Raw genomic sequence first — 12,198 nt, 5'->3', positions numbered from 1 at the left:
TTCTTTTAGAGTATGTGCCACATGTCAAAACCATAACATGAAGTATTTTGTAACTCCCATGTAGTCTACCTGTTGGGGAGGAGTGGTATTCTTGCATTTCTAAATGGGAGGAGTGGTGGAGTCGAGTGTGTAAGGGGTGTGGGCCATATCATTGTCCTCTCTGCAGCAGGTCCAGGTTGGGTTCTATTGTCACCACCTGACTCTTCCTGTTTCACCTGCACCAGTGACGCCCGAGACATGTCTCTCCCCCCCACCCCACCCCTCCCTGCTCTCTGTCCCTGCGACAGCCAGACAGCACCAAGCTGGCTGGACTGCATTTTTTCCCCCCAGTCAGCTCAGCAGGCAGGCCAACTGGAACCTCCAGAGAAGTTCCCAGAGTTCCAGAGTGCTGCTGTTGTCGGAGTTCCGGGGTTCTCTGTTGGCTGGCTATCTGTCTCATGGTTTGCTGTACAGGTCCTGCCCTCCGCACAGCTGCTGTCCTGGGATACCACTCACTGTCCATGATTTGGTTACTTTAGCTTCCCCATCTTTGGGTCCAGAATGGGGACCGATTTGACTTACAATTTTGTCTTCAAGGGTGAGTTTTTCAGTTGTTCTCAATTTGTCTACAAAGTTATGACATGTAGTATTTATAGTGTACACAGTATGCTATTTCTGGGCATAAGGAAGACAGAAATTCTGGGAAAGCGGTGGAGTCTTCAGTCCTGTTTAAAGAGTCAGCAATATCTACATGTAAAATCTAGTCACTTTTGCTTTATGGTACCCACTTATGGGTGTAGCTGGCCAAAGACAGACAAAATGTATGTTGATTACAGGTATATTTCACAGTTTCCTGTGAGTTCAAGTGTCTATGAATGGGAAATGAGCATGTGACCTAGGCAATCTGGCTCCATCTACGTACACTGTCATGTGCTCTCCTCAGATGGCAGATAAGCAAAGTCATGGATGATGACATATTTCATCGCTGACATTCTTGCATAACTACTACATTTTTTTTGACTGACTGAAAGAAACATTCTCAGTATAGCAGTCTCTGAATAAATGAGACACAGCAAACAATGTATTGTGAACTGTATCGCTGTCAAATAACTTCACCAGCAAGTTCATACAACCCATCCTTTGAATATTCATGCAGATTTTGGTTCCATCTTTGCTATTGTGTTCTGACAACTAATTTAGACCCTTTTGGTCTAATGGGCAAGGCTTTAGATCAGAAGCTTGCTGGTTCGAATCCCACCCTTCCACTCCCTTCTGTACCTCACTCCATGGTTTCTGAAGTACCCTTGAGTGAGGCACCTAAACCCACATTGCTCTGGGGACTGTAACCAATACTTAACCTATAATTGTAAGTTGCTTCGGAAAAAAAAGAGTCAGTTAAGTGTAATATAATGCAGACTTGCCGTAGTAAGGCAATTATGACGTCACATGTGCTACTACTAGCATGTACGTAGGTGTATGCCTTTTGAGATCTAGTCTTATTCTTGGAGTGAGTCCTGGCCTCACCCGTCCAGGGTGTGTTGTCTGACTGGCATGCCTGTATCATTTCGAAAGACAGAAAAACACAATGGAAAGAATAGTGTCCAAAGGCCAAGTGGCACCTCAAACTTGCCTTTCTGTAACCAGCAGCACATTGCATTGTCTACACAGTCTTACATGCATTTGACTATAGGCTACTGCTCAAAAATTACGGGAACTCTACCTGAACTAAGGGGAACACCAAAATATCCTAGATATTGATTAATGATGAAATATTCAAGTTGAAAATACTTTTTTGTCACCCAGTGGGATATGATTACACAGATAGATAGATAGATAGATAGATAGATAGATAGATAGATAGATAGATAGATAGATAGATAGATAGATAGATAGATAGATAGATAGATAGATAGATAGATAGATACTGCACACAATGAAATAGCATTTCATGCCTCACCCGAGCAAGGGGGCAGCCAGAGCCGGCGCCCCAAGGGAGCAATGTGGCAGGACGGTACCATGCTCACCTGCTCAGGGTACCTCAGTCATAGAGGAGGATGGGGGAGAGCACTGGTTGATTACTCCCCCCAGCAAACCTGGCTGGTCGGGAAGCGAACTCGCAACCCTTGGGCTGCAAGCCTGACACCATAACCGCTTACCCACAACTGGCTAACCACTCATGTTGATCACCTCTTTGGCAGTCATGGGTAAGCGGTTTGGTCGTCAGGTTTGTATCCCAACGGTTGCCGGTTCGACTCACGATCCACCAGGTATGTGGGGGGAGTAATTAAGTAGTGCACTCCCCCATCCTCCTCCATGACTGAGGTACCCTGAGCATGGTACCGTCCCGCCGCACTGCTCCTTTGCGGCGCCATTGGGGGCTGCCCCCTTGCACGGGCGAGGCATAAATGCAATTTCGTTGTGTGCAGTGAGTCGTGAACACTTGTGTGCTGTGGAGTGCTGTGTCACAATGACAATGGGAGTTGGAGTTTTCCCAATTGGGCTTTCACTTCACTTCACTCTCTAACCACAGTGGTGCTCATTGGGGAGTCGGGAGTGGGGAAGAGCAACCTGCTGGCGCGCTTCACCAAGAACGAGTTCAACCACGACAGCCGCACCACCATCGGCGTGGAGTTCAGCACCAGGAGCATCCAGGTGGACACCAACGTCATCAAGGCCCAGATCTGGGACACGGCTGGCCTGGAGCGCTACAGGGCCATCACCTCCGCGTGAGCTGAGCAGTCTCTTGCCCCTTAACCCCTTAAGACACGGCATTATAAATGAGCTGTTACCAGAATGGCAATGACCAAGTTGTAATGCATAAAGGCCCTGTGCACTGTCATGTAGTACTATAGTAATGTTTCAATGTCTATTATAGCGTGCCACAGGAGGAACGGCATGCATTAAGGGGGTACACATTTTTTGGGCTTTTTTTGCCTTTATTTGACAGGATAGTGAAGGTTATGACAGGAAGTGGCTGGGGAGAGAGAGAAACGGGGAAGGGTTGGCAAAGGACCTAGGCCGGGATATTGAATCTGGGTTGGCCACATACCAAGCGAGTGCCCTACCTTTTGCGCCACAGTAGGACCCTCTTCCTAAACATTTTACACAGTAACAAAACCTCACAGTATTAATTCAATGCTTAGAGAGTTGATTTAACATCTTCTGGTGTGTATTTGGTCCCAGCCTGAGTAATTTCCCAGCCCTACCCAATCTCTCTCTCCCACTCACGTCCTGTCTTCACTTCACTTCACTTCAGCCAAAACAAAGATACAATAGGCAAGACTCTCAAGGCAATTATCTCACTTCTGTGACTCATACATTCTCAAGGCGATCTCTGCTTTCTGATCATTATCAAAGTCAAGGACTGTTTATAGAGTCATTGATTAGAAACAGCTGTTAATGATTCTGTGATGCAGGCCCGTAGCCAGGGGGGGTTCGAGGGGTTCGTTCGAACCCCCCCTCTCGAACCCCCCAACACTGGGCCAACAATGAAAATAAGTCAGATAGCAGTAATTTGAAGCAATTCATGTCCATTTATGTTATGAATGGGGAGTTACAGACAAACAATTAAGGACAGCAACAGACTCACAGCAAGCTCATAATTAATAAAATATGTCTAAATTAAAATATTTGAAGTGTGCTCGTGTATTTGGGGACATTGGAATAGGGAGCCAAATTAAGTCCACTTTCGGAGGAAAGAGATCAGCCCTACCACAAGGCTGGCTACGGGCCTGTGATGACCCACTCAATAAAGCCTAGTCAGTGGTTCTCAACCTTTTTTGAACAAGTGACCCCTTGACCTCATTATAAGTCTTCCAACGCCGCCTTCATATTAAAAAATAAAATTGACTAATGCAACAGCTGTCTCCTTCTCAATGCCCCCCAAGGGTTCTCTCACACCCCATGGGGAGCTCTAGAGCCCCCCTGAGAAACACTACTATACGTATGAACGACCATCCAGGTACTTTGATCGTGAATGTGTGTTACACCCCTTTTTGGAGGAAAACAAACCTAATGTCTAATTAACTTACATGCTTCATCGGCTAGCCTAAATGAACACGGTCCATGCTTCAGCCACGACTGGTTGGCTATAATATTATTTGAACAGCTGAACAGCTGAACAGCTTTGAACACAACACGTCTTCGGCATATTGAGCGTGAAAAACACTAGTCTACAGGTCCTTGTCTTTCGTTTATTCTTTCCCAACACCACCAATTGACTTGCATTGACTTTTCCCCCCAATGTTTTCCCCCGAAAAGGGGCGTAACGCATATGGCACACGTCACGCCGTTTATGCCTATAGAGGAACAGTACAGGCCACAACCTGAGTAGATCTCATCCTCTGTGAAGGCAGCTGTTTGTCACCTGGAGGAAACGTGGTGGCAGTGCTTTCAATTCGTGAACCCGGGACTGATACTTCTAGTCTCATATCTGTGTCTAAAGTTGGACGCTATGTTTCAGTGTATAGTACGCACTGAAAATTCAGTGCACCGACAGTCCAAACTTTCCATCAACACTATGCACTAAAGACCTCAGTGCACTGTGTGCGCTATGCACTAAACATTAGTGCACTGACACAAGTGTGAGAAACAGAAATAGTTAAATGATTTCGACTTGTCCTACTCTGTTACTTCGTTTAATTTTTATGCACATGTTGTCAGTTGTTTTTCGTACTTACCTACTCAAAGATTGTTTAACTGACACTGAATTGCCTCTGTGTGTAAAGGAATGCTTTAAATGACAGAGCGTGCTGTCTTGTCTCGCCTCCATGCAGGTACTACAGAGGTGCTGTGGGGGCTCTGCTGGTGTACGATCTCACCAAGCACCTGACGTATGAGTACGTGGAGCGATGGCTGAAGGAGCTGTACGACCACGCTGACCCCCACATCGTGGTCATGCTGGTGGGCAACAAGAGCGACCTGGAGGCCCAGAGAACCGTGCCCACCGAGGAGGCCAAGGCCTTTGCAGGTGTGTATTAATACAAGGGCACCGGAGGGAGTTTTAAAGTGGTGTTGCATTATTTTTCCTTGATTCTTTATTTCTTAACAATGTTACTGCTGCAATACTCATTTTTATCTGCGGTAAAAGTTGAAAAAGCCTCATTTAGGGGAGCCCAAGAGAGGGGATGCAAATGCGTCACTGCATCCCCTTTTCAGGCACCTACAGTATGTATTAGAGATGCACAGGATCCAAGATCCGGTTCCGGATCCGGCAGGATAATAGGGTTTTTCACAGGATCCGGATCCGGCAGGATTTTAAGCAGTGGATCCGGTATCCGGCAGTTACCTAAAAATCAGGATCTGGTGCATCTCTAGACTAGGCTTTTCAGTCAGTCTTTCACAATCCCAATTGCTGCATGGAGTTAAAGCCCTTTGGAAGTGGCCGTTGCAGGCAGTGTCGCAGTAAGCCAATAGTTTGAGCCAACGTAATAGAAAGGGCCCACGTGTGCGAGTAGGCTATGTGTTTCAACCCTGTCGTAGGATCCGATATCCGGTTCCGGATCCGGCAGGATCTTAAGCAGTGGATCGGTATCCGGCAGGATCCTAAAAATCAGGATCCGGTGTACCTACAGTATGTAATATACAGGATACAGTATACTGTATTTCCTGAAATAATACTTCTATTATTATTGGAATTGTTACTACTCCTCGTATTATTACAATGAACAGATAATGAGTTGTAATTAGAAGTACTCTTGCAGGTGTAATTACAACACCAGTGGTATGATATCACATGTTTTCACCTTTGTAATATTCATATTTAACCGGATCAACTTTGTAATATTGACAACACTTTATTTTAACGGGGCTTCATTCACTCATTAGGTACAGTGGAATAACTGGTGTAATAACATGTAAGTACAACAGTCGATATTTTATGTATCTATCTACCATAATGTACTATGAAGAGGTTTTATAATACGTTGCCAAAGTGATCCAGGGAGGCAAAGGGCTGAACTGAGGCCCAAGGCACCCGTGGTGTGCAGATACACAAAAACAATGTAATAACATGTACTACAGTTGTACTTACATGTTATTACACCAGTTATTCCACTGTACCTAATGAGTAAGTACACTGTAATTAAAGCCCCGTGAAAATAAAGTGATACCTTATAAGTGTTTTAATTACATCTGTGAGAGAAGAGTTCAGATGCAAAACGCCCTAACTCCATTTCTGAAGACCTGCACTTCTATATGTTTAGAGAACCCCGTTGTTGGTTTGGTTTACATTCATGTACTTGATAATACATATAAATAGTTATATTACATAAATAAAATAAAATAAAATTGCAATTTTTATAGCTTTGTATTAAATAAAAATGAATTAAGATTATTTTCTGAAAAGGCATTTAGGGGGTTTTGCATCTGAACTCTACTTCTACTTCTGGACTCAAGGTAGAGTCCAAAGAGGTTTGAGTTGAAGACAGAGTGTGTGTAAATCAGTGAAAAGGATGAATGACAATAACGTGAATGACACATAGATGCAGTGCACATGAAGGTGCACTGCTTGTACTAGATATTGGCATTACCAAACCAGATGAGAAACATTCAATGATGCAAACGAGTCCATATGGGCTGCATTACTGGAGAGTGCTGTTTTCTAGTTTTGGACCGGACGAATTCAGCCCTGACCCATCCCCACAGAGACAAGTCCAGTGCAAATGTCCCATTAGGACTATCTGTTTACATGGGTTCTAAATCATAGTGGGCTGACACAAGATCTGCCCCCGCACTGTCCCTGGACAAATCTGCCCCCGCATCAAGACCCAGAGAGACACAGTGTGTAAAGGCCCATTATACTGGAATGACATTACAGTTCTGGTACATGATTCAAAACAGATGTTTCCTTTCAGACAAGGATAGGCCTATAGCTTGCGAAATAGCAGATGTCTTATTACGGCTTTTAAATACTTGTGTCTTTTTGTGTCTTGCAGATGTTTTGCAAAGCCTTCTTCATTCTTTTTCTGCTTTTTTGCAGACAAAAATTTAGCTTTATGCGAATGCAAAATGACTGTGGCTGTACTGTTTAAATAAATGTGTTCTTGTCTCACAGAGCAAACTCTACTGTACGCCAACATTGTGACACAACTTCTTACTGAATTCTGATCTGTTTCCCAATGACTGCACCAATCCAAAGTAACTGAAGCGAAGAGCACTATAAAATGAGCTTCAGTTGGACCAACATTACATTTCATCAGACAATAATACCCACATCACTTTTTTTGCAGAATAATGAGACATTTGGAAAAGTTCTCCTTCATGTTATACATGACTAAACAATCCCTTTCATTAATCGAAATCAATTACATTTGTAAGCTAGGATGAAGCAGCATCACATAAGCACACTGCTGGCACAAACACTCACCGCCATTGTATATATCATGTGAGATGCTACTGGTCTGGGCTCACTTGTATTAACCCACTTTAGCCTAAGCTCTTTTGGGAAAAGGTGCCCTCTCCCTATTAAAACCTAAATATCTCAGCCTCCGAAGCACATACAAACATGAAATAAGTTGCATTTAAAAGCTAGAACCTTCATTTTGCTCTAGAATGTGTTCATTCAGCTTTAACCTACCCACATTTTAAATAAAAGAGCTCACATCTCAAGAACCTTAATGCAGCGTACATACATGTCACTCATGACACAATGGGTTAATAATGGTGTATCTGCTGCACATTCCCAAATATGATCTTTCCATGATGATCTACTGAGTAATGAAGTAATATTTACTGGTCTGACCAAAGTACAGTACCTTTTGCAGCTAAAAAATATTTAAAATGGTGGACATGTAGAAGTGACCCCTTTTTATGTATGAAAAGTGTGAATTTCCTCAGTCTTAACTGACTAAATGACTAAAACAGTCTACTAAAACAGTCTGTGTAATATTTTTTGTAGTTTATTTCCAAAATTCATGCAGCCCATTCACAAATGTTACCTTTTTCATGAATACTTTCCACCACCAAATTCTAAATTCATAATGATTAACAAAATTCCACTTTTCATACACAAAAAGGGGGATCTTCTCCATGGTCCACCATTTTGAATTTCCAGTACTTTACATTTTTAGCTGCAAAACTTACTGTACTTTGCTTATTCTAGTAAATATTGGTTCATTATTTAGTAAATATCCACACAACAACAAATCAAATGTAGTAATAGGCAGCACAGTTTCAATGAGCAGCATAGTTGCAGTACCCATTCTGGCAACATTCTACCCAGTGCACCTTTGCAGTAAGTCTAATGCAATGTAATGTTCCGTGTGCTCTCCTTCACAGAGAGTAAAGGCCTACTGTTTATGGAAACGTCAGCATTGGAGTCCACAAATGTCGAAGCTGCCTTTCTTGAAGTCTTAACAGGTATGCTTTCATCTGTCATTAACACAGTGCTCATGCAAAATACCACACACACTAAAAATAGGGAGCGCTTCTCGTAGTAAGGAGCACCTGCCATTTATATAAGCCAAAGTTGGAGACGTGAATCACGAATAGCTGTGGGCTGTGGTCTCTTCCGAGAAGAACTGATACAGCTTCCAACCAGGGCCGGATTAATGCACAGGCTAGATATGGCTGCAGCCTAGGGCCCCCAGTCTGCCAGTGGGTCCCTGGTTGCCCAAAAGTGAAAAATGGCAGAATTGTGCCAAGATGCAATTTGAAAAAAAAAAAAAAAACATTTATTGTGCTCAGCACAGTTGGTAGACATGTTATCCTGAATTCCTAGCGTGTAATTAGGACACTTTCTACGAACATTTTTCGTGAAATTTGCCTTTTGGGGGGCCCCACAGCAACTTGTAGCCTCGGGGCCCCAGGGTATCTTAATCCGGCCCTGCTTCTAACTGCACAACATATAGCACAGCTGCTCGGGGTCATGCCATGCCTCTCAGCCTCTCAAGATGCAAGCGCTCTCTTATCCCAAAGTGCCTCTCTCTGTCACAATGGGCTGCCTGCTGTGAGCTACCAATGGGCTTTCAGCCCTAACCCTGAGCAGGGCCGGATTATCCATAAGGGCCAGTGGCACAGTGTGCAGGGGCACAAACCCCTTTACAGCCATTTAGGGGGCACCACCACAAGACACAAACTCAACAAATATCGTTCATAAAGAGGGCACCTGCGAGGTGTAGTGTCCGGGGGCACCACAACGTCATAATACCGCCCTGGCCTGCCCTAAGCCAATGGGACGCTAACGTAGCGCTATGTAGCTCAGGTCGATAGGCAAGAGAGACAAGAGACAAGACAGGACAAGAGAGCCTCCCTTCATAATAGCTCAAGTCAGCAACACCTCCCTCCCTGCACCATGACTTGACATGTTTATTACTGTGTTGTGCCTTTGTGCCACACTGTGTATAGCTCCACACACAGTTGCAGATTATTATGTCCACTTTTGTAAGACGTATTGAAGATAAAAAAAACAAAAACAAGTTTAATGTGATGTAATGTATGATAGCCTCGCGCGCCATCCTACGTACTTCTGCCAAAGGATTGGCTCCACTGCTATACGAAATGAAATGGTAGTATCATGGGATGGTCAGGACCAGGCTAATGTAATGATCCCCCAATGTACAGAACTATATTGGGTCAGACGTGACCTAATGGGTGGTGGTCTTGTGACCATACAGTCAAATCCCTCATCATTAATAAGACTGTGGGGACTGGGGAGGTCTGCTGCATGCTTATCTTTGGCTGAAGTGATCTTGAGCAACATGCTAAACTCCACATTGCTCAGACTACGGTATAGTGTACTTAAAAGTACCTTTGAATTGCTTCGGATAAAGGTTTTGTAAACCCAAAGGGAAATTAAGTTGTCAAGTTTTTACTTTGAAATAATCAGAGCTCTAAATCAACACCAGCCAACCGGCCAAATGCTGGTGAAAACTCAGTTTGGCTGGTAGAAAAGAAAACATACTAGCCACTTTGACTGGTAGAGAGTGTACGTTTGGTTCGTAAGATTAACATCTACTTGCTGAATTGGCTAGTGACGAAAAAAGTTAATTTATAGCCATGGAAATAATGTACAGAAATGGGACAGTGATCCACCAGTGCATCCTTTTAATTGTTCTATTCATCTTCATCTACTGTATGGTATTCATAGATCCACAGGAAGGGGCAGTAGTAAGCAGCCAGAGCCAGAAATATGCACCTCAAATGGATGCTTATAGCTTCCCAGTAGCTTGCAGTACAGCTTACAACTGTGTAACGATGCACCATAGGCGTAGCCAGGGGTGGGCCTGGGCCCGCCCACTTGAAATCCAAGCCCACCCCATTCACACTTGACAGTCAACTGTTGCCTCATTGAACTATAATTAATGGCATAGCACTGAGCGATAATTAATAATTTTGTCAAAAGTCTGGTTCATCTTCTGTGATTTCTATGATTTCAATTTCAAAGTATCATTTTTGAGCACGCTATTATAATATCTACCTTTTGTGTTGGGCCCTTCCGATTTTTTTCTGGGCCCACCTGTTTTATTATTTCCGCCTACGCCCCTGCGATGCACTAATCTATCTATCTATCTATCTATCTATCTATCTATCTATCTATCTATCTATCTATCTATCTTTCTTTCTATCTATCTATCTATCTATCTTGATTTGTTTCTGTCAACTCAAGAGATCCACCGGAAGGTGACCAGCCGCCAGGTGACGAGGGGATCCATCAGTGCCGTGACCCTGGCCGCCCCCATGGGGCCCACCAGCGAGGCCCAGACCAAAAGTGGATCCTGCTGCTCCGGCTCCTAATGACCACCTGGGGTTCCTTTCTCGAAAGCGTAGTTGTTAGCCTGTTAGCAACTTCGGTAGTTGCCAATGGGAAATAGCATTGTGAACAACAAAGTAGCTAATGTGGTTAGCATCTATGGTTTCGAGAAATTCACCCCTGGTCCAGATCCTAAGGATCCCTGCTCCTGCCTGCCTAGTCCTTGTTTGCTAATCCGCACACACTGTATTTTTTTCTAATCAATGTACATAAATTAAGTAAATAAATATCTGAGATGGTTTAAGTTCTTAAATGTGTGCTTTCTGGTGGTGAGTGCAGCTACATTCCTATAGAGGGCAGCACTAGCTTGTGTCACGAATTTGTCTGTCTCATGAACACACGCTTAGGCCTACAATACAGACACACAGGGTACATATTCCAATATCTTAACTCCCGTCCTCAACCTGTGCTTGTCACCTCACGCTTCACTGACGGCCTGCCTCCATGGAGAAAACAATAACGTCTCCCTGCTGTCAGCCAGGCCAAGCCACAACAACGTGGGGGAGATGCAAATGAGAAAAATGATCTTTGAATAGTGCTTTTGATATTCATTAATTAAACTTGTTGAAAATGACGTTTTGCAACGTCATCACGAGGTCACAAGCACAAGGGAAGACGGGAGTTAGGACAATGGACAGAACCCACATACGGTACTTGCGTGTGTGTGTGCACTGCACGTGTATATGCAGGCGCGTGCGTGCGCGCGTGCATGCATGCATGCGTGTGCTTGTGCCTGCAGGTGGCAGCCATGCCTTACAGTACATCCACATTACTCTCATGTTTTGCAACTAGTATAAGCTTCTCTATCCCCCCCCCTCTCTCCTCTCACACACACACGCACACACACACACGCACCTGTTCAACTGCGGACGGAGGTGGTGAAACTGAAGGTCCCTCTGGGGAGGTCTTCAGTGACACAGCAAATACCACAGGACACAGTGTAGTGTAGTGCATGCTGTACTGTACGCTAAAGAACATTGCATCCATGCCTCTCCAGGATAGGGGAGGGTGCTGGTTGATCACTCCACTGAGTCCCACCCATCTGATGGTGTTGGGAATAGAGCCAGCAAGTTAGAGGCCTGCCTCACTAACCACCTGCCCAGGGGTGTTTCATTCATTTATTTGGGGGGCCGACAGTGGTGTAGTCTACGTAGAATGCGGGTATACGGAGTATACCCACTTCTAAATGTTTGGGATTTCAGTATACCCACTTAAAATTGATTGATCCATTGTTTTGAATAGCAAAAATATATACAGTATACCCACTTCAAAAAATGCTCAAATATACAGTATACCCACCATAAAAAAGTAGACTATACCACTGGGGGCCGAGGCAAGGAGGGACTTAAGTTGGGACCCCCATCAAAATACATGTATTTAGGAGGGTCCCCCTCCATAGCTGTTTGAATAGCAGCACTTTCTTGGTCATTGAATTCATGAAGGAGCTGCCACACACTCACAAAGTTGTC

General features: G+C 44.1%; 1 protein-coding gene across 1 annotated transcript; it reads left to right on the top strand.

The window, feature by feature from the left end:
* The first annotated feature begins 315 nt into the window (after positions 1-315).
* LOC134436329 (ras-related protein Rab-25-like) lies at positions 316-11,344 on the top strand. Its single transcript, XM_063185489.1, has 5 exons — positions 316-577; positions 2,510-2,705; positions 4,755-4,948; positions 8,257-8,337; positions 10,586-11,344. The coding sequence occupies exons 1-5, from the start codon at positions 541-543 to the stop codon at positions 10,711-10,713; spliced, it is 636 nt and encodes a 211-aa protein (XP_063041559.1). The 5' UTR covers positions 316-540; the 3' UTR covers positions 10,714-11,344.
* The last annotated feature ends 854 nt before the right edge of the window (positions 11,345-12,198 follow it).

The sequence above is a fragment of the Engraulis encrasicolus genome, chromosome 20, assembly GCF_034702125.1.
Source record: "Engraulis encrasicolus isolate BLACKSEA-1 chromosome 20, IST_EnEncr_1.0, whole genome shotgun sequence".
NCBI lineage: Eukaryota > Metazoa > Chordata > Actinopteri > Clupeiformes > Engraulidae > Engraulis > Engraulis encrasicolus.
This window is presented reverse-complemented; position numbering and strand designations above follow the sequence as displayed.